The 26,957-nt window shown below is 42.3% G+C and overlaps 1 protein-coding gene and 1 long non-coding RNA gene across 2 annotated transcripts in view; both read right to left on the bottom strand.

Annotated features, from left to right (window-relative positions):
* The window catches only part of Apob (apolipoprotein B), a 38,548-nt gene extending 34,771 nt beyond the window's left edge, over window positions 1-3,777 (bottom strand). The window contains exons 1-4 of the mRNA XM_031355760.1: window positions 3,593-3,777; window positions 3,196-3,234; window positions 2,024-2,139; window positions 737-882 (exon numbers count right to left, since the gene is read on the bottom strand). Coding sequence (XP_031211620.1) covers window positions 737-882; window positions 2,024-2,139; window positions 3,196-3,234; window positions 3,593-3,677 — 386 coding nt within the window. The 5' untranslated portion in view covers window positions 3,678-3,777. The remainder of the gene's footprint in view (window positions 1-736; window positions 883-2,023; window positions 2,140-3,195; window positions 3,235-3,592) is intronic.
* A 15,265-nt stretch (window positions 3,778-19,042) lies between these two features.
* The window catches only part of LOC116080354, a 50,949-nt gene continuing 43,034 nt past the window's right edge, over window positions 19,043-26,957 (bottom strand). Inside the window, exons 2-3 of the long non-coding RNA XR_004114416.1 lie at window positions 20,126-20,278; window positions 19,043-19,346 (exon numbers count right to left, since the gene is read on the bottom strand). This is a non-coding gene — a long non-coding RNA (uncharacterized LOC116080354). The remainder of the gene's footprint in view (window positions 19,347-20,125; window positions 20,279-26,957) is intronic.

Genomic DNA, 26,957 nt, shown 5'->3' with positions numbered 1-26,957 from the left:
AAAAAAAAAAAAAAAAAAGAAAAAGAAAAGGCAACGGAAGGTATCCTGTACTGCCATGTTAACATCCCTGCATCTGCCTGTGTTCCATACACTTAAGGCTTCCTAACCTAAGTGGTGTAAGGCAAGGGTGGTGTTGAAAATGCTTGAAGATTGTACTGCACTGTCACTGATGTGTTGGGAGAGATGTCAGCTATAAATGGGAGCACTGGTCTCCTGTGCACAGTGGCTGCATAGCAGTCACGGGTAGGTGACTGCTAAGGTCCTGCTTGCCCTTTGCCCTGTGTTGAACAGACACCACACTCTCAAAAACACACAGGGGTCCACACAGCCTTTAGGATCTCAGAGCAGCAACTGCTGCCTGATCCACTCTGAAGACCCCCAGGCATCCTCCTCGTTCGATTCTATAAACAAGATCTCGCTTGTTTAAACAAACCATCTCAGCTTTATAGTCTCAAAAGTGCTTCAACCGTGAGATCTGTTAGAAGAACAATTTAAATGATAATCAAGGGAACTTAAGTAGAGGAGAGTCAATAATACTTCCCTCTTTTAGATAGATGTGAAAACTTCACCGCATCCTGATCTATGGTGGGCACTGAATACAAATGTTAGCACTCAGAGGCTCGCCTGACGTGAGCTTACACACTCCAAGGACCCATGCATATGCACATATACCAAGGTCAACTCCTGTATCGTTCACAAAGCTCAGATACTTAAAAGATATAACCCCGCACCTTACCTGGACATGGCAGTTGCAAACTCTTCAGAATTCTTGGTTTTCTTCATCAAGGCCTTGCCCTCAGGGTTGAAGCCATACACCTCTTTAAGTGTACACTGGCTGGTCCTCATGATGAAGCTGCAGATTTGGGGGACCTCCAGCTCTACCTGAGAATGAGAAGTAGTAATTCATTGAGGTCCTCCATCCAGAATAGGAACTATTCCTGCAGCCCAGTCTCCAATCAAGACATTGAGGGAAAAGTATTTGGGAACATGGCCATGGAGTCTCCAGGACCACCGGCTCTGAACACATCTCATGCATCCCTGTGCTTCAGCTTAGCTTTCCTCTTCCTATGTTAAGAAGTCTATGTTTGCCCCTGTGCATGGAAAGGTGAGTGTCCTTGCATTCGTTTTAAATTTACTAACTTTACCCGTAAAGAATTTGAGGTGATTGTTTAATAGAAATGCAGAGAGGAGAGAGACTTAAGAAAACAAGACGAAGCAAACAAAAATAAAAAGCAAGCAGGAAAATCAAACGTTTTCCTGACATCACTTCCCCAAACTGAGTCTGGTGAAAGCTCCATACATGGGCAGAATTGAAACGAACCCTTGGTTGTTGTCTGGAACCATTTAAGAACATTCCAGCATGATGGGGAAGCTCCATGTTTGTGCTGTCTGATGTAATGTAGCAGCATGAGCCACAGGTGGATGTTGGCTACATTGAAATATGGCTAGTGAGAACAAAAGTTGCATTTATTCAACTTAAATGTCCACAGGTGGCCCATGCCCACTGCGTTTGACTGTACAGATCCCGAGAGGGAAGAGGGTAACTTAGCAAATAGGCATCTCTTCCCTCCACAGACCTCAAAAGCAGCCCTTGGCTATGCTTTATGAGGACAGACAGGAGTCTAACAAGTCTCTTGAGAAGTAGAATATTATTTGAACAAACCAGGTGTTTAAATGTTTCTCCATATTATACTTGACACCATAAATGCTGCATGCCCAGCATTCTCCTACGAGGACCACCTTCTGTTTTGTACTCACTGGATCTCTCTCATGGTCAGATCTATAGGTCAATCCCACTGGCTTCCTAGACAATGCCCTCCAATTACACTTTGGAAGCTAATGGGAGGAAAATCTGGCTGGGAAATTTTACTTGGAAAATTTGGAAGTCTCCTCATTCAGGTGGGGTATTGTCAGTTGAGGGTTCCAGCATGTGGTGGGAAGTGCTAGAAGGTTCTATGAGGGGCCCCTGGTGGAACAAGGCTGGGTTCCAGCTGTATGTTCCTCCAGCCCTTGTCCTCCATACCTTGCAGTTGATCTTGGTGGCACTTCTGGAGTCAGCAGTGCCCCGGACACCGCTGGAACTTTCAGCTTCATAGTTGTACACGTACTTTCGGAGGTGCTTGAATCGAGTTGCATCTTCTAAAGTGAAGAGGAAATAAGTCAGCCCCGAAGATGAAACAACTGTCCAAAGCAGCTGCTGCTGGGCAGAGTGGGACAGTGGCACAGGTGATAAAGGTCATTGAGCACAAGTTACTTGTGCTTGATTCTGCACTACACATCACTTGTCTTTATAGGTTTAACATCGCCACTGTTTTGGCTGATTTGGGTGTTTAAATCATTTGGGATTCCTTGAATAGATCGTCTAGAGTACACGAAAGGGAGGGCCAAGCATCGATTAAATAGAGCTGCAAAAATCCATGGGAAGGCCCTTTGAAAAATTAATTTATCAAAGGGACAGAGCTAAGTGTTTTCTCAGTTTGAAGATGTTATCATGTGACTAGAGCCTATGAAGTACTCGAGACAAAGTTAGTTGTTAAGAATGTCTGGCTGACTTCCAAACAACTCCTTCCTAAGAAGAAACTTCTAGAAGATTCCACTGTCCATGACAGGAATTTTGTGATTGTGAGAAAAATAATTGGTTAGGAACTGGTGTAGTACTGCCATATAACCACCAGATGGAGATGCTGCCCCATCAGAGGAGAGTCCAACCCTAGCGCTCTCTGAGGAAGTTGGGTATTGCCCCAGAGCCTGATCCTCTGACCCCTGGGGTAGAGTAAATAGGAAGGGGTGGAGGGGTCTGGAGTTCCGCACAAAGGTTAAAGTCAGCATTTCTTCATCCTCACACACTCTGAATCAATGATTAGTCAGTGATAAACAGCACAGTAATGTCTCTCTACAGTGCTCACAGTTTCATCGCTACCCCACCTTGGGACCAAGCCTCGAACAGACCAGAAGGGCAATATAGAAAGAGTGGAGATCCTTTGCTGGAGGAGGCTAGGTACACAGAGACTCAAAACCTTTGCTTTCGCTTGCGGGGGGGGGGGGGGGGGGGGTCTGAACAGTGCTTCCTAGTCTGAGCATGTGGATACTAAATGGAAGGAGGGTCCTTAGGAACAGGTGCAGAAGAGGGTGGACGGAGAGGAGAATCAGGGTAGGAGATAGATGCCCAAGACATCTAGTGAAGAAATGCCTTACTTGGACAATTCAAGCTGAAGTTTTCCAGGACTTCATCTTCTGTAAGAGAAAAGGAGAACCCTTGGCTTTCTCGTGTTTTCCGGTGGGTTCCAGGGGCTGACAGGAGGGACCCCTCACAGCCTTGATTATTTATTTTAGAGTTATCCAGAGCCTTCGTTCTACCTCTCTCATCTAGTGCCCTCACCCGGAGCCTGGAGGAGCCAACAGCTAGCTCGCTTTCATTTTCATCATCCCCTTCCCTAGGACCCCTGCGGTAGCCTTTCCTCTCACCTAGCCCAAGCTATCTAATAGCCAGCTTGCCACCAATTTCTACTCCCTGATGTAACTGGTGGTCTGTAGTACAACCCAGCGCTCTGTCCCCACGTTGGCTTTCTCCCAGGCTTCCACCCTAACTCACGAGCCCAGACGCTGGTGTCTAAGAACAGCAACAGGAACAGCAGCAGTAGCGGCGCCACCAGCAGGGCAGGCCTCCGTGGGCCCATGGCCGATGGATGGGTGGGGTGGCTTCTTGGCTGTGGCCTGGCCACAGGCCTAGCCCCGCTGCTGGCTCTACAGGGTCTTCCGAGGCTGCTCTCAGGCAGGTACTTGATTCACCGCAGGCACTGATGAGAATGTCTGGCCCCTTGAAAAGTGCTCTATTTATAGGAGGCGCTGGCTTAAGGAGAATTGCCAAAGGTCCAAAGGGCACGGCCCGGGCCTGTTTGCTTTTCCATACAAGCTCGTTTCTAGGTGGATAAGACTGAATCTGATGGGGGTCTCACTGCTGGTTCAGCCACTGCCACCTGGGGCTTTTCCCGGAACTTGTTTTTTTTTTTCTTCCTCACGGGGGTCTCAGGCGGTGGATAGTGGACTTACTATCCTGTAAGCCTGCTCTGACTTTCTTCAGTACACCAACCGTAGGGACAATGTCGTACCCTGTACCCTGCTCCTGCTGACTATGGAGCCCTATAGAAAATTGTTCTTAGTGTACTGGTGGAGACTTCTTCCTAAGTTCCTTCCCATTTTGGTGGACTTTGGTTTTGAATAAATAGTCCGATCCTGACTAATTTAGCTAGTACAGGTGGCTGCGAGGAGAGTAGAGAAAGGGGGAGAGGCAACCCGGAAAGTCTGGTGAGTGCTTGGGTTTGGTGTCCAAGTCTCGCAGAAAACTAGTGAAGAGGGGGGTCCCAGAGGAGACGAGCTCCCACAGTCCACTGTGAGCAGCGCCAGTCATAGAAGGAAGCTGCTGGGGTGGAATCGTGATGGTCTGGAAAGGCGAATGTCTGAGTTGGGCTGGGTGGTCTAAGCACTTCCAATCTAGTGGCGGGGTAATCAGCCTCCCAGAGAGGGAGCTGCAGATGAGCAATTAAATTAGGGCGTGACGAACATTAATCTGTGTGGGTATTTGGAGCTGGAGGGGTATTTGGGAAGATCGTAGCCTTGGAATAAAAGTTGGTACAGTATGTCAGGGGTGTGTGTGTGTGTGTGTGTGTGTGTGTGTGTGCATGTATATTTAGGTTCATGTGCATGCACGTGTAGATGTGCAAGAACCTACGTATACTTGCATACAGAGGCTGTAAGCCACTTTGAGTGTTTTTCAAAATCACTCTTCACCTTAGCTTTTGAGGCAGCATCTCTCAAGTCTTCATCCCTGGGGCTCCAAGAGTATGCTGTCCCTGTCTTTATCCAGTGAGGGCTGTACTCAGGTCTTCTTGGTCACAGGGCAAGTACTTTGTGTCCAGGACCCACAGTGTGCCACTTGTGCCTGATTCATGATATGGCCATATGTGACAAGCTTCTTGTGAGATCGTTCAAATGTTCTGATGAGTCTGACCAATGCTTCTAGAGCATCAGCTATGGACGGCCTCCCATGAGCACACGCACCCTCCCATTTTCCCAGAAGAGACTCATCAGAACCTTTAGTCATTCTTTGCACCTGACTCTTCATATCTGCCCTCACTGAGATGTTGACTGTAGCCACAAATTCCCCATGGGCAGCTAAACTCCCTTTAGTGGTTTGCTGCTTTGGGCTGTGCATGTCCATGTCCAAAGGTGGTCATTTTAGAGGTCTCACCTGAAGGCTAGCCAAGACCAAGAGCACTAAAGGACAGGTAAAGTTATTACTCGGAAGCCTCATTTCTCTGAGCATGGGACTAACACTGTTAATGTTTGGGAAACTGGTTCTGCTTCTCCCTTACATGTTTGCTCCAGGGGAACTGGGCGAGAATAGTTAGAAACAGAAATGAGAAGGAGAAGGATTATAGTAAATGAAGAAAGTCCAGACTCTCTCTGTTGCTGACAGATGAAGCCTATTGTCAGCATCAGTGGGGGATGCAATTTCTACGAATTGGGTATGAAGAATGGATTCAATAACCTGGATCCAGAGAAGATGCTGAGATGGTTGGATGCTCAGAACCATCTCTACAGGAAAAAGCCCGAGCCTCTGAAGTACTGAGTTCAGCTTTTTTCTCTTTTCTTGGTGGCCTTTGGAAAGTGTCCCCTAGGCTGGGGCTCAGTCTCTGTTCTTATTTGTGGACAGGGTCCAGTGCACAGGCACTACACAGCAAATGTCACAGTGCTGAGCTGACAGAGGATGCTCAGAAATGCTGAAAGGGCCACATGCCAATTTTCTTTAAATTACAAAATCTGCCTAGATGATTGGCTAAAAGCCACCTGGAGGTATTTGTGACCACCACTGAGACCTTCATCCGTCTCTCTTAAGAAGAGCTCTTCTCAGATCATTGCACTGAACAACTTGGAAATTTCAAAGGCCAGTTTGAGGAGAGACTTCAAATAGAATGAAGAGCCAGGAGACCCTAGAGTAAAGCAACTTGTTGAGCGGAAAAAATTCTGGTCCCTAGAGAGGCCACATACTATGTGGATATTTGGCTCAGGAGGGGGGGCTCCAAGGGAGGTTTGCAAGACATCAACCTTCTAGGTCTCTGTGTGGCCACAGGATTAATAGTATCTATTTTCTAGGATTTTTTTTTGAAAATTAAGGAAAAGGATGTGAAACAGAAACCATCCAGCAAGATGTCTGGGAAATAAAAGGCATTTGATAAAGGATATTGGGTACCACTCTTTATGTGTATATTACAGTGGATGCATGTTTGTTGGGTACCTGTCTGAACTCAGTAACCACAACATACAAGCAGAGATTAACAGAACACAGGTGGCTACTCAAGGCCAAGGGAAAGCGGTATGTGAGGAGGGCATCTGTGAGGGATCATGATCCTGACTCATCATCCAGTTGACATCTCAGGTTTCTGAATGCTTAACATTACTACTCTTACAAAAGAAAATGGAGACCCTGCTAAAGCAGGCTGGCTAGTAGCTGTCACTGTCATTACGCACAGACTAATCTCAGCTAGTCACTATGACTTATCAGCTCACAAACGCAAAGTTCTGTGGGTTGGACAATCAACTGAATAATCACAGGGCTCTGGAGTTTCTATTAGAAAGTCATATGACCAATGGAATTTCAAGGAGCCAGATCACGTTAAACAACACAGTTAGAACCCCTGGAGCGGACTCTTCATTTTGATTTTTTGTGGGTGACCAAGTTCAGGGGAACATAGAGGCTTTTAATGTCCCCAGCAGCCTGCTATTCTGAGCTTGTGGGGCTTGAGTGCTGGAGTAGCTGCTCAGATGTAATTTGCTGAATATAATAAATGAATCTATGCCATTTAGTTATACCCCATTGCTTCCAGAGAATTTATGTACAGTGACCATGATGCTAAGTAAACGTTTTCAGTGATATAAAATGAAGAAATACATTTTGATATAAATTATTCCCAGCCAGGCTGTTACAAAAACAACAGCAAAACTCCTGTGGTAAATAGGGACTGGCATGGACAATGATTAATTAGGCCATCTCTTTTCTGCTCATGACAGCATTATAATTGCAAATGATGCCTGGAGGCTAGGAAGTAAATTTCAAGAATTATAGAGATTTTAGATGGAACCATGCCCAGCAATTCAGAACATGCTAATAACAAAGCATGCTTGACACACACACACACACACACACACACACACACACACACACACACACACTACATGTAAACACACACCTAGATATAGGAACACACACATGCTCACATACTCATACACAGCAAGATAAAAGGGGAGCATTTGGTGAATGACTGGGGGGGGCTCTCTAATGGAGATCAGTGTCAGCAAAATGGAGACACGACAGGTGAATGATTATTAATCTCCCATGAGGAAGCAAAACCAAGCACTTTTATTCTGTTATTCTGCTACTCAAGAGATAAGGTCAGAATGTCAGGTGGCTGTTTTTCCTAGGGAGAAGGGTCAGAGGACAGTAGGAGTCAGTGTGTAGAGAGCTCCCCGGGGTAGGGGTTATCTCTATCTTGACTTCAAATCATCCTTCCACTCCCTCTCTCCTGGCTCCTGAAAGGAGCCTTTCCTTGGGACCATTCCAGGTAGATTTCATGGCTTCTGGTCCTAATTTCTTCCCAATCAATTTCAGTATGGAACATGAATCATGAAGGGTCTTCACACATGCATGATAAATAGGGTCTAGTGCTGACAAAATTAATTATATTTTAGCCAGTAGCATTCTTTAATTTTTTTCACTTGTTTTCATATTATCTTACTTTCTGGAGAAGTAAGTTTGGCTGACAAGGACCATAATGTGCATAGTATCCATCCTCTTGGCTTCCTAAGCACAAGTACTTCATGCCAGATGAAGGAGAGCACGGCTAAGGACAGGCACCGTTGTTACATGTCCCACAATCCTGTGTTTTTTCTGCATGCCTTCGTAAGAACTTCTCAACATGGCTACATGTGTTTAGTATCTGGATCTGAGATGTGTAATGAATTTGAAGCTATGAGAGAAGAAGGAATTGCAAGCATGGATTATGGAGTAGCCTTTGAGACTGGTGTCAGGTCTCTTTCTGTAGTGGAAAGATGATCACCAAGGCCTATTATACCTAAAACTGACTGCTGTAACTCCATGGAAGGTTGGGGAATTAAGAAATAGATATATGGAGCACATTGTTTCTAAATGTTGTTATGGTTAGAAGCTCAGGCTAAGGATTCAGAATTCCTGAACATGATGTATGTCTGAGAGGCTCTCTAATTCTGAAAAGATCATACTCATGCTGCCTACAAGGTAGAGGTTAACAGATTTCTGAGGGAGGAGAAGACAGACTTTTCCAGGGACAAGACAATAGAACACATCAATAATAGCCTCTGAAATTTCTTATTCAAGTTTGGATTTAAGTTTCATCCCTACCTTGACTTCATTCACTTTTATGTCATTAATTGCTTTTTATTAATCACTTAAAATATTTGTTTATTTGTATGTGTGTGTGTGCACACATGTGTGCTTGTGTGGGGGTGTGTAGCAATGAGTGTGTAGAGGACAGAGAACAAGCTTGAGAGTTGGTCTTTGCTTTAAGATGGGGTCTTTCTTGCTTGATGATGTGTTATGTACTCCAGGCTAGCTGTCCCATGAGCATTTGAAGAATTCTTTATTCTCTGTCTCCCATACTGTCATAAGAGTTCAGAGTCTATTCACATGCATTACCATGTCCATCTCCTTCCATGGATTCCAGAAATCTGTGCAGCAAGTATATACCTACTGAATCAACTATATGGCTCCATCTTTATTAAAATAGATGACTTTACATTTTCATAAGACTAAAGCCAAAAGGACACTGCTCAGAAGTGTAAGACCTGTGCTAGGAAGAGACAGCTGTAGACATAAGTAAGTCTGTCAGGTTTTGGGGACCCCCCCAAACAGTATCCTGTGATGGCTTACAAGTGAGAAGGAGCTCAAAATCCTGAGTATAGCCCAAACTTGTACGTATGGCATCAATACAGCTGAACAGAAGAGGACTAGTGTCATCTACAAGTCCAGAATGGATAAAATCCAAGCTGGGTCTTGAATACTGGGTCAGAATTGAGTCATTGGGTGAGTGGTGTTACTGAAGATGGTAGCAAGTTAGGATTATGTGTGAAGGGACCGATAGTCTGTGATGTAGCCAATACACTGGAGTTCTTGAGAAACATGTGACCTAAGGGGTGGAGGGAGCACAATATGCCAGGCTTGGGCCAGGGCCAGGACCAGGGCTAGGTCTGCCAGACTAATTAGAGTCATCATTTTTATCGCAGGTTACTATAACAGCACATAATATACTTGACACCGAGTGTGGTGTCTGTGGCTTTAAGACTGTAGATTATAAGAGAGCCATGAGCACTGGGTTGGAGGCTCCTTGTTAAGAGCTGTGAAAGAAGATGTAGTAAAAGAAATTAGGAGCCCCAGAGGTAGCGATGATCATAGACATCAACTGGAAACTAATTGTATTACTTTAGAATGGAGAAACTGAGATTGAGACAATTAAGTTTTTTTTTGTTTTTGTTTTTGTCATTGCTTTACATGATTTAGAAACACATTTTTTTTTCATGACAATCACTGAACTGGGTTCACCTAGTTTACAATCTAGAATATTCGTTCCATGCTAATTGCACTATATTGACTTCATAAAATTGCTTAGAGATTGCTCTAAAAAGATGACTCTTTAATTAGTATCAGTATAGTTACTTATAATTTATTGCTTAATGAAAGTGAAAAAATGTAATTGACTTTCTGTGGGTTTGAATTTAGAATGAATATTATTCTTTAGTTCATCACAGAAATGCAAAGGTTTGGGGTCTTAAAGGGCTAGAGGTCCTTGAATAATTCTCCTTACAACATGCATGCTCATCAGTCTTTAAATACCTGGGCAACATTAATAGCCTGACTGACTGATGGAATTTGAAGAGGTTAAGTAGCACTCTAGTCAGCTAGCATTTAAGGGTTTGTAAAAGGGAGAGCACCCAGCTCGTCCACATATGGTTGTGTGCATCCTCCTCTATCTTCACTCCCCATATACATATAACTATACCTATACCTACCTATACCTATACCTGTACGTGTGTGTGTGCGTGTGTGTGTCTACAGAGACCAGAAGGAAGTATGAGATCTCCTGGAGCTGGAATTGCAGGCAGTTGTGAGATGTCAGATGAGGAACTAGAAACTGAAGTCGGGTCCTCTGGTAAAACAGCAAGTAGTTTTAACAGTAGAGCCATTCCTCCAGCCCCAAGATAAGCATTTTCAAGTATTAAATGAATAAACATTTAAAAACATGCTTATTGTCTCATCATCATCATCATCATCATCATCATCATCATCATCATCATCATCATCATCATTATCATCATCATCTCTGAGATGTGTTCTCATTGTGGTTCTCCCAACTTGAAATCCTTCTTCCTCAGCTTCTTGGATTTTGTCATCTTTGATTGAGTTCCTTGGGCATTTTATTGTTAAATTCTAAAGTTTTATGTTCTCTATCCAAGTCCATTATCAGATGCAGGGTTTGTAAATATTTTCTCTCAATCTGAACTGTCATTTAACTTGATTTGCAGACTACACACTTTAAATTTTGATGAAGTCCAATTTATTCTTCTCACCTACCGCTTGTCCTTCTGGTGGCATCTCAGAAAAGCCATTGTCTAAAACCAGGTCAAGCAAATCTGCTGTTGTGTTTCCTCCTGGTAAGCTGACAGTTTTAGGCTTGTCATGAGAGTCTATAATCCATTTTGAGTTAATGTTATATAGAGGATTCCTTTTTAGCCTTGCCCTGAGAAATTTCTAGGTTCTGTGAGCTGGGAAGAGGCTCTGAAGTGCCTCTATTGCCTCCTTGCTCATAGGTGTGGCCTAGTTCCTAGGAGAATGTTGCTTAATGACAAGCATTGCTGATTATTAATCTCTGCCCTACCCAATGCTTTCCAAAGTGGTAGGAGCAGGCTGGCCCATAAGAGTTTGCCCCTGCATGAACAGACCTGAGATCCCATCTTTTCAGGAGGAATGAAAAGACATTCTAAGTGTCTGAAACTGAAGGCACTAGCTCCTTTGGAGCCCAGAGAGCCCCGAGAATGACTTTCTCCCCCTTTCTTTAGAAAGAATGTGTGGTAGGAGAAATAAGACACAAAAGTGGATCAACATCTCTTATGGAAAGCATTAGTAACACAGGAATGAAACAAAGGGGTAACAAGCACCTTGAGATGATTATCTTTTGGTGAATGGGAGGAGTAAATCTTGGAGTGGGGTTGGGAAGTGAAGGTCAGAGACAAACCAAGGAAATGAGGAGATCCTTCACGAAGGGGACTGGGGGCTCCTCAGTGGGGACTGGGGGCTTCTCAGTGGGGACTGGGGGCTCCTCAGTGGCCTTTTTATTTCTCTGCTCCAGAGCAGCTACAGAAAATACTTCAGCATTGAAAATACTTTAAAAACCCTAATATTTACCAAGGTCCAAACATTGTGATGGTTTCTTTTCATATGTAATTTCATTTACTTATGTTTTTATTAATTTCTAGTAGTTGTACTCAGCAGTGGGGTTTTCTTATGTAATATCTATCCCCTACTGCCTCCCTCCATCTCTCCTTTTCGCCTGCTATTCCTCTTTCTCTCTGCAATAATCCTCCCCTGCTCTCTTTTTATGTGTGTATTTAATTCTAGATATGTGCATGAGAGAAAATACCCCATAGTTTGTCTTTTTTGTCCTTATTACCTTCTCTTGTTCTTCCTCTCTCTTTACACCTCTTTGTCTCCCCTTACAGTTCCCTGTTCAATTTTGATATACTATGTAGATGTGTAAATAAATGTACATTTGATCCAAGATTTTCCATGTGAAAGAAAAATGTGGCATTTATTTTTCTGAGTCTGGTTTATTTCATTCGACATACTAACCACTGGTTCCATCAATTTCCCTGGACCTGGCTTTTTAAAAATTACTTCATTAATCATTTCATTTTTTCTTTATGGATAAATTCCATTGTGTGCATATACCACACTTTCTTGTCCTATTTATTGTCATTGAGCATAAATGACCTCATTTAATAATCAGATGCTAAAAAATTATAAGATAGATATTGTTAACCATCATTTTTCACAAGTGAGAAAGCCACGGCAAAAAATACCCTAAATGAAATCAAATTCCAGTGTTTTAATTTACAAGTATAGGCACCAAGAAAAAGTAATTATCTGTATCTATCTCTCTATATATAAAATGAGCAACACTAGCATCTCTGTGCTGTGGCTGACCTCTTCCCAGGGAAATGAGCTGTTATCATATTACAGGATTGAACTTGATTGCTTTGGTGTCCATTAATTCCTTTAATTCTATAATAACTGTGTGTTTTAAGATACATGTTGTAGGTGAGGTACCTGGAGCTACCTGTTTTAAAAGATATTTCAGGACCACCTGCCATATAAATAGGTACATTAGAACTCAAACTCAGGTGTTCTGACTTTATGGCATAAAGCTCATACTCTGCCATCTTGAATCTCAGTAAGAGGGTGAGGAGAGCCAGGATTCTTTATGATATTTGTTGGGAAAACAATAGGGAGGTTCTGAGTGTTAGCTGACTCCCAGAGAGGGCACCCAGGGAGATGACATGAAAACCCTGTGGTGGGTGTTCCATTGCTGACAAAGGCTACAGGGCTTAAGGGTATTTCCTGGGCTATCGATTTCATAGTATCCATCTTCCTGATGAAATTTCTCAGGGGAGAAGTATGAAGGAGCAGAAACACCTGTGTTTGTTTTGATGTGTTCATAACGTAAATGCTGTTTATCATGAGGTTGCTCTTCTGAATGCCTTCATCGGTTTTTTTTTTTTTCCCAAGCAGTTATGTGCCCAACTCATTTCTTTCTCCATAGATATCCATCTGCCATTTGGTCAATATTGCTCAGAGCATTATTATTCCTATTGGATTAACAATCTGATATGTGAGACACTGCATCACATCCAGAAAAAAACCCAGTTCTGAGTCAATATAAAATGACATATATGTCTTCTTATCTGGGCCAGGCCAGTCCTCTGAACTTGGAGTCCATGGGGAGTGGTTGGAATCACTCTGTCACTTGCTGGCCCTTTAGGCAAAGCTTAAGGCCAACTCTGTCACTTAATTTGGACAAATCAGATGACATGAGACAGTAAATTAGGGCAATTGTTTTAAATCATATACTTCTTTGGACTTCATGTCCTTTCTGCTTGGACATCTCAGTTGCAAGCAGCGGTGACTGCTGAAATCCAGACAATGGCTCTGTTCTTACTTCCTGGGCAGCATCACTGAGCCCCCTTGTTGTTGAAAGGCTGATGAGCTGTTTGCTACTTTACTCAGCATAGAAGCTGTGAAGTTCCTTAAAAAGGGAGAGACAGGGAGGTGGGAGACCCATAAAGCTTTGGCAGTTTCCTGTCCCCATCATTTGGACAGACTAGTAGCTGCTACTTTCTGGGTTGTGCTCCACCCTCCTGGTGATCTCCTGTGGAGAGAATGAAGACATCCTATGTCTATGTTCCTCCCTCCCATACTCTTATATCTGTCTTCTCAAGGCACCACTCTCCTGCCCCAGAGGCCAAAACTCATCTCTGATAGCCACACTCTTTATGGAAGTGATCTGTCCTGCTCTTCCCTACAGTGTCTTTCTCATCATCTCACTCAGTGCCCCACTATCTCTGAGTGATTTATTTTGAGTTGTTTTATGAGCTGTGATGCTGGCACATGTAGAATGCCCCTAGATGACTCTTTACAAAGCCTAGGCATTAGTCAGCTTGGGCTGTTCTGTGAATGTGCTGCAGACTGGGAGGTTCAAATAGCAAATCATTTTTTCCCCTCACAACTCTGGATTCTAGAAGTCTGAGATGAAGGTGTTAGCATGCTTCTTCAAGTCTCTTCTCCCTGACTTGGAGATGCCATCTTCTTCCTGTCTGTTTTCTGCCCAAGTTCTTTCCCTATGTGTGCCATTGCTCAAACATCTCCTTATAAAGATCCTAATCCTTTTGGATCAGGGTCCATGCTAGTGACCTCTTAAAACTTTTTAGAGATACTGGGGTTTGGAACTTCCACCTATGCTTTATTCCACTTGGGTTTGGCTTTAACGATTTAGTTTCTCAATTTTGGAGTTTCAGCAGCATGGATGCAAACTCTCCTCCTAGCTTGTAGATGCCACCTTCTTGATGCCTTTTCACATAGCAAGAGACTAAGGGGAGAGAGCTCTCCAGCATTTTGTCATAAAGGGACGTTTATTTCATGAGGGTTCTGTACTCATGACCTAATTTAAACCTATTTACTTCCCAAAGGAGCACCTCTATATCACTTTGTTGGGGAGACTTTGTCATATAAGGGGGTACATCTCAGCCCACAGTAACTTGAAAACAGGTTTACAAGCTCCTTAGAGTAGGCAGTAGCATTGGCCTGCACTTCCTGTGTCTCTCAGGAATGGCTTCGGAAGGCTTTTCAAGATCTTGCCAGTTCACTAAGTGACAGGGACTATGCTCTAAATGATCTTGCGATTGGTTCCTAAGTGTGGCCTCTCCCTCCTCCACATGCTTTCCCAGATGAGTTTCAGCTGTAGCCAGTGCTTTGGGAAAGGACACCATTGGAAAATGCTGCTGTGTCATCTTGTTGGTCAGCATGATTCCTCCACCCCATGTGGTATTCTCTGGGGAGGACAAACCTTGAAAACAACTGCCCGGAACCAAGATAGCTAGTTCACCACTGCAGAATAACTCAGGAAGAAGTGAGATAAGGCCTGTTGACTTTGCCCCATAGAGGGATCAAACAGCAGCTTCCCAGAGAGCTACAGATTCTTCTGCACCTTCAACTTAGCAGTCTGTTAGCTCAAAAGAAAACACAAGTTATAATGCTGTGCATCTGAAAATGTAATAATGGGGCCCGTTATTTTCTATGTTGACTAAGAGAAATAATAAAAAGAGATAACACAGCCACACATTTTCCTCTAATTGGGATGGTGGTGCTTCAGTGTTGTGAGTGATTTGGCCAGCAAATAAGAGACATAAAAGTACCATTTTGTAAGAAAAGAACAGACCTAAAAGCTATGAAATTAGAAAAGGTTCATTTATATGCAATGCCAGGCTTCTTCAAAGAAGTGTTAGAGGAAACATTTTTTGGCTCTTTGTATGTCATATCTTTAAAGTGACTCTGAGGACATCAAGCCAGCCTATGAACAAAAGGCATGTTAATAGAATATGATATCAAAATAAAGTGAAAATGTTGTATTATTTCTCTGAGCACAACATTGGTTTGATTCTATTATGGTCAGAGCATTTACTCTGTATGATTCCGATTCTTTAAAGTTTGTTGAGGTTTGTTTATAGTCTACAATATGGTTTCTGTTGGTGAATGTTCCATGGGTAATTGAAAAAAGAACGTGTGTTATGCTGAGAATTTTTTTTTCAGTTTCTAAAAATACCAGTTTAATATTACTCATTGATACTGCTGTTTTCCTTTATATTCTTGCTAGTGTTCTTTTGCTTATGGGACAAGGGTGTTGAAGTTCCTAAGTACAAGTGAAGCTCGGTGATAAAACAAAAAAAAACAAACCTTCTTAGTGTCAGCCAATCAATGAGCCAGTATAACAGCATTTATTGATGACTTCCAGTATCCTGAGCTCTTTAACTGGGTGCTAAAAGAGAGAGATGATGGGACAGGGTTAAGAAAACTGGGATTTTCAATCATACGTGGGACACACACACACATATGATCATGCTGATATGACCATGCTGGCTGGCAGGCTTAGTATCTGTAACTTCCCTTTTAAAGTTTTTTGTTTGTGTTTGCTTAGTTTACCTTATTAACCACACTTGGTTCTATGTGGCAACATAAAGCACCTAGAAGGAGGACATGACTTCTAAATATTAAGAGGTGTGGGGAGTGGCTTGCTCTCATAGACCAAAGTGTTTCTTGACAGACCAAGAAAATGCCACTTCCCAGAGCTACATACCCATGCTTCAGCTGCCTTTATATCTCATTAAAATACCCTTTATAAGGTCCAGATTCAATCTATGTAGGTATTTTCAATATGTATTGGTTGACTGTTACAACTCTTTTCATGGCAAGGACTCTAAATTTTCTACGAACAAAACCAACAAAGTGAGAAATTCTATATAAAGAAATAAATTTGGAAGAAACTGCAGTGTCCATTTAAAATATGGGGTAGAGAAAGGGACCTGGGACTAGAGATGCTGGAAGAATAAGAAATGGCACTGAATGGGAGAGGGGCACGCACCCTGCTTACCCTGCTGCACAAAGGAAGAATGAACACTAAAGAATGATTTCCAGGACTCTGAGCCCATGAGCTCAAGTCTCCTAGAACCCCTAGAACTGCACCCCAAGACAATAACTTTATGTCCAAACAGCAGTATAGACCAGTGGTTAAGATCCTGGCATCTAAAGTTACTTTGCCTGGGCTTGAACCTTTTTCTGGAGCTCTGTGATCTCCAGAGGGTTACTTGATATCCTTGTGGATTAGTGTTCTCACTGCAAAACCAGAGACAGTCACAGTCCTCTCCTTTAAAGATGTTCTTATTATCTGGATTAAATAAGTTAATATAGGTTCACAGCATTATGATAATAGTAGGCAATTCACGATATAAATGTTGGCCTTATACTTTTGTTACTGCTCTATGTGTCGAGGCCATGCTTAACCCTCTCTGTATGCTTAGCCCAGCCTTTGGTAGCCCTACTCTGATGGGATAGGATTCCTCTGGAAATACCAATATCTGTTTTTATCTCTTAGTCTGAGCTACTCATGACATCACCATTTTTACAGTGCACAAATTATCGAATATTGAACATCTCCTATGGTTCAATGTAAAATTTAAAAAAAAAAGTGCCCTTGAAATAAAAACCTGCGCATCAGACAATTTTCTCTCTGTGCTATGAATTATGAGCTGGATTTACATTTTGAAGGATCAGTCCTACAACCCCATCCACCCTCCAAGTCCTAGTATTGGCCTTTCTTCATTTGTCACCTTCCTCCTCCATTGTCCTGTAGAGTTAAAAAAGATGAGAAGTAGCAGTGCAGGAATCTTTACATCCAAAAATTACACGAAGGACTTCTAAGGAAAAGCCAGAATGATCACAACTTAGACTAATGTGGACATTTCTCTATCCCCACATATGTAAACACACAACGTACGTAGCCACAGGACAGCTTTGCTGTTACTCCTTTGCTTCGCCAGTATGTCTATCTTTAAAAAATTGACCCAAAATACAATCCACAAACCACAAGAAACTCAAGAAGGAAGGAAGACCAAAATGTGGATACTTCATTACGTCTTAGAAGGGGGAACAAAATACCCATGGAAGGAGTTGCAGAGACAAACTGTGGAGTAGAGACTGAAGGAAGGACAATCCAGAGACTGCTCCACCTGGGAATCCGATCATCAAACCCAGACACTAATGTGGATGCCAACAAGTGCTGGCTGATAGGAGCCTGATATAGCTGTCTCCTGAGGGGTTCTAACAGTACCCGACCAATACAGAAGTAGAAGCTCACAGCCATCCATTAGACTGAGAACAGGGTCCCCAATGGAGGAGCTAGAGAAAGGACCCAAGGAGCTGAAAGGTTTGCAGCCCCTTAGGAGGAAAAACAATACGAACTAACTAGTACCCTCAGAGCTCCCAGGGACTAAACCACCAACCATGGTGGCACTCATGGATCCAGCAGAATATATAGCAGAGGATGGCCTAGTCGGTCATCAATGGGAGGAGAGGCCCTTGGTCCTGTGAAGGTTCTATGCCCCAGTGTAGTGGAATACCAGGGCCAGGAAGCAGGAGAGTGTGGGTTGGTGAGCAGGGGGAGGGATGCAAGGAACAGAGTAGTAGAGTTTTTCCCCCCTAGAGGAGAAACTGGGAAAGGAGATATCATTTGAAATGTAAATAAAGAAAATATCTAAGAAAAAAAGAAAAAAAAAGAAAAACTAATAACTGTTTGTATTAGGAGCATCAGCTTATAATTTATAATTAAACTCTGTATATATATATAGAGGCTGCCTCTGAGAGACACAGGATTGATGGCCACAAAGCTCTATTCTGTCACCATAACAGTCATGAGCCAAGCATACAGACAATTTATAACAAAACTCACAGTTCTTTTTTAAAAAAATTACCTTTTTTATAGTCCAGTCATTATTCCCCCCCCCAGTCTGCCCTCTGACAGTTACTCATCCCATTCCTTCTCCCCTGTCTCTAAGAGGATGTCCCCCACCCACACCCCACCAGACCTCCTCACTCCCTGGGGCCTCAAGTCTCTCAAGGGTCTGGTGCATCTTCTCTCACTGAGACCAGACCAGGCAGTCCTCTGCTGTATGTGTCGGGGGCCTCATATCAGCTGGTGTATGCTGCCTGGTTAGTGGCTCAGTGTCTGAGAGATCTCAGGGGTCCAGTTTAGTTGAGACTGCTGGTCTTCCTATGGGGTCATCCTCCTCCTCAACTTCTTCCAGCCCTTTCCTGGGGTCCCCAGCTTCTGTCCATTGGCTGGGTGTAAGTATCTGCTTCTGCCTCAGTAAGCTGCTTGTTGGGCCTTTCAGAGGGCAGCCAGGCTAGGCTCCTGTCTGTGCAATCTCTCTTTTAAAAAACATACCATCATTGATACTGTGAGTTATCATATGACAGATCACCTGGGGGTTGGAAATGATACCCCTGGAAGAGGCAGCGTGGAGAAGAGAGGAGCAACTTATTTCCTCATTTCTCGGGATCTTTCTGCACTTCTTTTCCCAACTCCAGTTTCTGTTTTGAACGCAGTTTTTTTTTTTTGAGAACCCCTCACAAAATGCAAGGTCATCTTGCATTTCTGTGCTTCCTATTTGTTTCTTATGGCTGTCGTTCATCTTGTCAGCACTTCTGTCTGAGCCCTACCCCGTGCTCTGCATGTACTATCCACATGGGAAAGGCACAGACGACTCGACTGTCACTCTCATAAAAACCAGAAAGCAGCAGAAAGTTACAGAGAAATGTGTAGAGTAAGCAGAAGAATATGCTGAGCTCCTGTTCTTTTTCTCTCACTAATTCAGAATTTGTTTTATTCCCCACTATTTGGGCAAGCTGCCAACCAGTTGAGTCTGACAGTCCAAGGGAGGGGAGATATTGGTTTGCTATGACTCTTTGGGTTTCTTTGGAATAAAGGCACAATAAGATGATGTGATGATATCTGCTAGCGGTAGCCACACTGGATGCACCAGACCTTGTACCACCACTTCCTGTCCTTTGGGTGGGGAGGACGCTGGGGTAAGTGTTTCTCCAGTGTTCGGAGAACCAGCAGAGGAGTGTATGCAAGAGGAGACAGGAAGCCATTCTGTAGGGAAGGATAGTTCTGGTCAGTGATAAGCGCTGACAATACACACACACACATACACACACACGCACACACACATACACACACACACACATATACACACACACACACACACGCACACACACACACACACACACACATACACACACACACGCACACACACACATACACACACACATGCACACACACACGCACACACACACGCACACACACACGCACACACACACATACACACACACACATATACACACACATATACACACACACAGACACACACATACACACACACATACACACACACACACGTACACACACACACGCACACACACGCACACACACATACACACACACAGACACACACACACATATACACACACACACATATACACACACAGACATATACATACACACACACACGCACACACACACACATACACACACACGCACACACACACACGCACACACACACATACACACACACGCACACACACGCGCACACACACACACGCACACACACATACACATGTGTGATGGTCACATGGCTTATTTCCATCCCTCTTCTCACCATCTCCTGGCCTCTAACTTTCCCAACTAAGGAGATATACTTTCCCCTCTCTGCTTTTGCTAATTGCTAAGGAGTCAGGATCTCTAAGATTGTTTCTTTCCCCCTCTAATTCTGTGCTTGTGCATCCCCAAGCCTGTTGACATCTTTCAGACAACAGGCTAATTGCTCTGCCTGTGTCCTTACCCTCTTAGGTTTTCAAAGCTTCTTGTCCCACCTGTCATGGCTGTCTCTTCTATCTCGAGACTGCTTTCTCAGCAACATGGTTGTTCCAAGCCAGGAATTAGGTTTGAGTGCTCAGCGGCATCAGGATTCACTAGTGTGAAAGTAGGCAAATTGTTTAACTTCTCAGAATCAGCTTTTCCATCTCCTAAAAATCAACAAGAGATATCTTGATACCGTCTGCCTGGACTTTGAGGTGTGTGTTGTTTCCTAGCTTCATGCCCTTTGGAAATTCTTCTCTTTTCTGTACCTCTTTGCTTACCTGCAAAATGGGTGTGATAATATTTTTTTTCCCTCATAAGAATGGTGAAGGTCAGATGAAGTAATTCAATTAGCCTGGCATGTATTGCCTGGCAGTTACGGACTGGCACATGGTAGGTACTTAATATAATTTTAAATATTATCTTTCAGGGTGGTTCCTAAGTTAACTGGGAAATCATATATAGAAAGCACTAAAATAGCACATATGAGCTGTGTTATGGTCTTTGCACATGAAATATCTCCAGTTTATCTGCCATCTTAAAGAGCAATTTGGACTCTGGTCTCTACCCATCACTCCCTGTCCTCCTTGTAAACATCTTCATGATATATGTAATACATGTCACCTTAATCCCTCACTTCTATCTCTCTCTCAGTTCAGTGCACTCTGATGTAGCCCTTCTTTCTGCTCAAAACCACAAGAGTACCTTGTTAACATTGCTGAAACTTATTGCGTGAACCCAGTGGCAGCATCTCAATTATTTTCCCGACTAACCTAACTCCAGCTGTTTTTATGTAATTGAAAGATTCCTCATCCGCAATCACTAGGGAAATGAAAACCAGAACCACACTGAAGAACTGAGAGATGGCTCAGCAAGTCAAAGTGTTTTGCTACTCAAGCCCGGTGATCTGAATCTGTGATCTCTGGAAGCTGTGTAAAGGGATGGGTATGGTGATGCACATCTGTAATCTTAGTTTCCTACTATGAGATGGGAGTCAGAGCTGGGAGATTCTGGAGTACACTGCACAGCAGCAGAAACAAGCAGAGGAGACCCTACCTCAAAAGGTGGAAGGAGAAGCCTGATCCTGAAAGTTGCTCTGATTTCCACAAATGCATTACTCAGATGTACTATAGTAAGCATCCTGCAATGCTTGTGCATGCACATGGTCACGCACATGCACTCACATGTGTGCACGTGTGTACACTAAACCACATTACCATATTGAGATATCGTCTCACCCTATAGATAATAGAATGGCTATTATCAAAAAGACAAAAGTTGACAAATGCTGGGGAGGAAATAGAGACAGAGAACTTTTATGCACTGTAGATAGAGATGTAAGATAGCGCAGCTACTAAGAAAGCACCATGGTGGTTCCTCAGCAAATACTGTGGCTCTCGTCACTGTATGCACTGTCCATGTCTCAAGTCCCTGTGCTCCTACTGGCTCTCAGGACATCATGTCCCACTTTCTCTTCTCCTTGCTTATGCAGAGGGTGTTTGCTCAGTGTTTCATACCAGCCATTTTACCTTTTCTCCCCCATGCCATATTGCAACTCCTTAACTTACAGCTCCATATTTATATTTTCAGCTTAGTTCCCTACCCCCCTCCTGCTTTCTAGATGGTTGAATACAATGGCTGACCAGTCAGATATCTTGTGGAATAAAACATTTCAAGCATCTTCAATGCCAAACAAACTTCCACCTCCGTATCTTCCTGATTTTACTAAGGGGTACTTATTTTCTCCAGGTGGAAACCCAGCAGCTACTGCAGTCTCCTCTCTCACTTACTACTCCCATCCCTATCAATTATTAAACCTAGAAAGCTGACTTCCCAAGTATGTTCTTCCTGAGTTCCTCTGCCTCCTCAATCACTACCCATCTTGTACTATTGCAACAGATTCTCTGCTCTTTGGTTGCAGCAGACACAAAATCACTCCTTGGTTTCCTTGATGGTTCAAGCTGTCTCATGACTCTGAGTCCTTGGAGATGTCTATCTGCCTGGAATGTTCCTTTTCCATTTGTCTGACAAACAACCTGAGATTTCTCTGTAGAGCCTCCACAAAAATCCCTAGCAAATTTAACTGATACATCCAATGCTACCCATGTGCTTTGTATATACTTTCTTGATAGAATATCCAGTTTTACCATAATCGTTCACTTTACTGTAATTGTTCATTTGGCCACTCATCCCCCTGTTACTCTGAACATTTGGAATGGTAGCTACACACTCTCTGTTACTGCCTGCCAGGCACAGCAGACTGTTTGTGACTGGCACAATGTCCTGCACAATATTTCAAATGTGACATGCTGGACGTGTGAACGAATTAATTAGTTGGCGAAGTCTTTTCTCTCTTTTGTTTTGTGAATGTGAGAAGAATCCACTTTCACCATCTTTCGTGACAAATAGCTGATGCTCAATCATATCTTGATAATCAGCTTGCACCTGTCATTTATGTTATTTTCCCCCCAAGCCTTAGTTGCCTGTTCAAATGACAAGTTCACTCCCTGCCCCCACCCCCCAGTTTCTATTGTTCCACGAAAAACTGTCATTTGGTTAAATCACAGCATTGATAGGAATGCTTCCTGAATGCCCTGTGGGATTTCTTAAAGGGAAGTTTCCCTTTATATGACATATAGTTTAAAGGATCAACCAAGATAAAAATGGAACCATTCCTATTCACGTTTTGAAAAATTATCTGCTCACAGATGTACTCGAAAAATCTCAAAACACTGATCTCCGATATGATAGTCACCTAACTTTTGAGCACTTATCCAGAAGATTTGATCTCAATTTCTCAGGGAGACTCTCTCAGTACTTGTTCATTTCTGTATTATGCACAATAGCCAAGACATGGAAACAAAGCTCATGTTAACACACATGAAAAGAGAGAGAGAGAGAAAGAACATGACATTTGTGAACAATGGGATTCTGTTGGGCATTAAAAAGAAGCAAATTTTTTACTATGCACTGATGTGGATGAATCATAAGGGAATTATAGTAAATGAAATAAGGGAGTCACAGAAAGGCAAATGCTGAATAACTACTTTTAGAATGAGTTATTTAAAATAGGGATAGTGGTTGTCAAGGTTCAAGGGAATTGGGGGGTCACTAACCAACAGGCTAATGTTTCGGTCAAGTATGGTGACTGGGTGCGAGAAACTGGCTGTTTGTACAATTTACAACAGTGTGTTGCACACTTAGAAATTCAGTGTATGGACAGATCTCAAGTTGTGTGTTACTACTGTAATCCACTCCAACTCAGTGCACTTCAATGTTTAGTGAGTGTTTAAGGGAAAATCTTCATACACATTAACATATAGTGGTCTTTTCTAGTTTCTGCTGACTGGTTAGTCATAAGGGAATGTTCTTCCTTTGTATCATGAGAAATTCTTTCTAGCTCTACTCTTTAAAAAAACATTGGGAGAAAGTGTACAGAGTGTACTTTCATATTCTTTATATGATTTAGTAATAAGCTACAAGCTTTATATAATGAAATTCTTTGATATTTCAGAAAAGATAGTAGTTTAGACTTAGAAATACAAACTCTTTGTTACAGGGATTACTTGCTCAGTTCCTTAGCAAAAGGACAGGCCAGGTAATATCAACAAAACAGCTGTCTGGAAGATGCCATTGAGATAACTTTAATCATCTTTTCCATTATCATTTAAAATACACTGCCGTGCACTAAGTGGGTATTTTAAAAATGTCATGCTATAGCCTCATTTGTCACAAAGATGACTATATCAATTACCTTAGCAGCCAGTCAGAATTTATTTTGTGCAAATCTTACACAACTGTCCCAGTCAGCATTACATAATTGAAGACACATGATATGGTTAACTGTTAACTCTACTATTCATTACTCTATGAGTAATAACCTAGTTCTGATAAAGAGGTTTATTAACTTAAAATAATTGAGAATAAATCAGACAGATTTGTACCTGTCTGATTGCAACTTTTAGTAAATAAATTTGTTTTGATAATATATAAATTATCCATAAGGTGAATACCACCATAAGTAGAACCACAACACACCCAATTATTCATATGTCTTTGCTTCTCAGGTGAATTACTATCATACATCGAATAAGACAAAATCTCGTTTTATATATACATTTTATTTTACTTGGAAAGCTATTACCTGTGGAATTAGATTACACTTCATCTTTTGATAAAACAGCTAGACTTAAATTACATTTCTTTAGCAATTTAGAGGACAATTCCTACATGTAAACTTTTTCCCTTCAGCTCCTCACCATTAGGGACATTCTAAAATTAGAAAAGGACTTGCTTTCATCACCACAAAAGAATAGGAATAAAGTTTAGAGTTGCATGGATTCAGATTTTTAAAAAATCAGACACGCACATGTACTCTCTCTCTTCACACACACACACACACACACACACACACACACACACATGGCATGATCACATGAACAGTTAGTCAAGATGGGTTGTTGCATCGCAGTAAGCCAATTCAAACAGTAACACTATAGTGGGCTTGGGAATAAGGTCTACATGATCTTTGCTTTTACATGTTTCGTACCAGTAACAGAATCTACTGTGGCAGGGGTGCATTCTTTTGACAGGAATAGCTGCTTTGCACCATAAATCATGCTGTTCTTTTTTGTTTGTTTGTTTGTTTTGAACATGTTGCCACAGTGGGAGTAGAGTTGGAGAAGCTGGATGGATATTGTTAGTTTTGGCCAAAGCAACCCAACTGATATTTCTACAGAAAATCAAGTCTTCAACAAGGCTGAGAGAATGTGATTGGTAGAAGTTGCTATCTGGATTCTTGTTTCAAATGTTAGATGTTGGGACAGACAAGCACATGGATGACAGTTTCTGCCAGTATAAAGACTTCCACCCTTACTTTTAATCTAAGGTATGAGACCACTTTTCTTACCATGAAAATAGATCATAAAAACTGATCAACCTTATTTTCTCACTACTTATCCCTTTGATAATCTGATATGAACCTGAGTTTTCTTGTAAAACAAATCCAGAAATGCTCAGGGACTTTGTGTAGAACTTTTTTTTTTTTTTTTTTTTTTTTTTTTTTTTTTTTTTTTTTTTGTGTAGAACTTTTAAGAAGTTGTAAAACCACAATGTTCACCTGTGAATGTTCACAGTCCTTAGCAGAGATGTTTCCTGAAGATGACTACAGGAGCAGCATACACCTCTGTCATCATTCAACCTTCCTACCACAGTGGCTGGACCGTCAGCAGGTTTTCAATTACTTTGGGAATGGGTCTAGACTGTTCTCATCCACACAGATTCTTCTGCACATGTGGGAAATATTCCAGACTTTTGCTGCTCTAGAATTTTCCATCTCTGGTGCTTTGATGTCCTCCAACAATGGCATATTGTCTGTGTTCAGGACAGGAGGCTTCTAGGGTGACTGAGAAGCCTGGTCCAGGCCCTCTATTTCATCCTATGTAAGGGAAACCCCAACTTAACTACAAGAAAGTTCTAAATGAGGTCACTGCTGTTAGAGTGACCCTGCTTTGGCCACTTGTGTTCATGAGAGTAAAAGGTAGATGTCAGACATGACTCTCTTGGAGTTGGCAGTTGGTCTCTGGAATGAGATCAAGATGTGCATGCTGAGTCACAGGTTCAGATCATTTATCACGTTAGGGAATCAATGAAGGAAATAACTTCAATTTTGTCTTGTGTTCCAGTTTTAGAACCTTCAGAGTGAGGAGACGTGTGTGTGTGTGTGTGTGTGTGTGTGTGTGTGTGTGTGTGTGTGTAGGTGTGTTTGTGTTAGGGGATGATTTGTAGAGAAGGAGCTTCCAAAGTTGTGACTCTTTCCATGTTCAGAAGGATGTCTTTTAGTACACTTTCCTGCAATGATCTGTGACCTTTGCCCTAGGTTTAGATCCTCAGCAGTATCTCAGATGCTAACCTGGGGTGCATTGACAGTGCAGTCACACCTAGTCACGCAGGTGGGATATGCCACTGATAACTCATCAGTGCAGATATCCACCTACTGTGAGAATGTCCTGTGGGCAAAGGTTTCCTTCAAGTACAGTACATGAAGAACACCAATATGGTGGACCAGGCATTGGACACTGTGCTCTTTCTCTGACTCTTGCTCTGTCCTGGTTGGAGGGATGGATAGTATACCAGCCAGTGGGCAGAGCTGAGAGAAGATGAAGGAAAAGGGAGATCCAGATACTCATTGTTGGGGTGAGTGAGGCAAGCAAAACTTCACAGAACACAGGAAATTGGCAAGAGACTATCCCCCTTGTACATTGCTCTTTTCCAAGCTTGTGCCCAGCAATCCATCTCTGTCTCTGGCAGACTGCTTAGGTCTGTCCTCCATTCTAGGTCCTCTGATTTTGTTTCTCTATGAACTAATTCTTACTTTTCCCCAGGATCACTCCAATTGGATATCTTGATGAATCAATCTAATTGCCCAGTTCTGCCTTTTGTTTTTAACATGCTGTTACTGAAGAGTGATCTTCAATAAGTGTGGCGTAAGATGTTCTAAGTATTCTCTAGTTGTTTCCAGTCATTTGTATGCCAGAGGTTAAGTCCTTGAGAGCAGGATGCAGTGGATGGAGCAAATATGGAGATTAAAAATCCTGGACTAAGTAATATAACTAGTACATCATAAAAAGACAGTGAAGCTGAATCCAAATAATTTTATGACTCACCTCAGTAGTTTTAAAATCGTTTGAAATTAACTAATATATCAAAAAATCATGTCCTCATCATAATACAGTACATGCACACCAAAGTATAAAATAGAGACAAAATTTACCTGAAACAAGACTTACCCTTACTATACATGATCTGGGTCACATTTTTTTTTTTTTTTTTTTTTTTTTTTTTTTT

The sequence above is a fragment of the Mastomys coucha genome, unplaced genomic scaffold (genome assembly GCF_008632895.1).
Source record: "Mastomys coucha isolate ucsf_1 unplaced genomic scaffold, UCSF_Mcou_1 pScaffold6, whole genome shotgun sequence".
Lineage (NCBI taxonomy): Eukaryota > Metazoa > Chordata > Mammalia > Rodentia > Muridae > Mastomys > Mastomys coucha.
The sequence above is the reverse complement of the archived record's forward strand: the minus strand, read 5'-3'. Positions and strand labels throughout refer to the sequence as shown.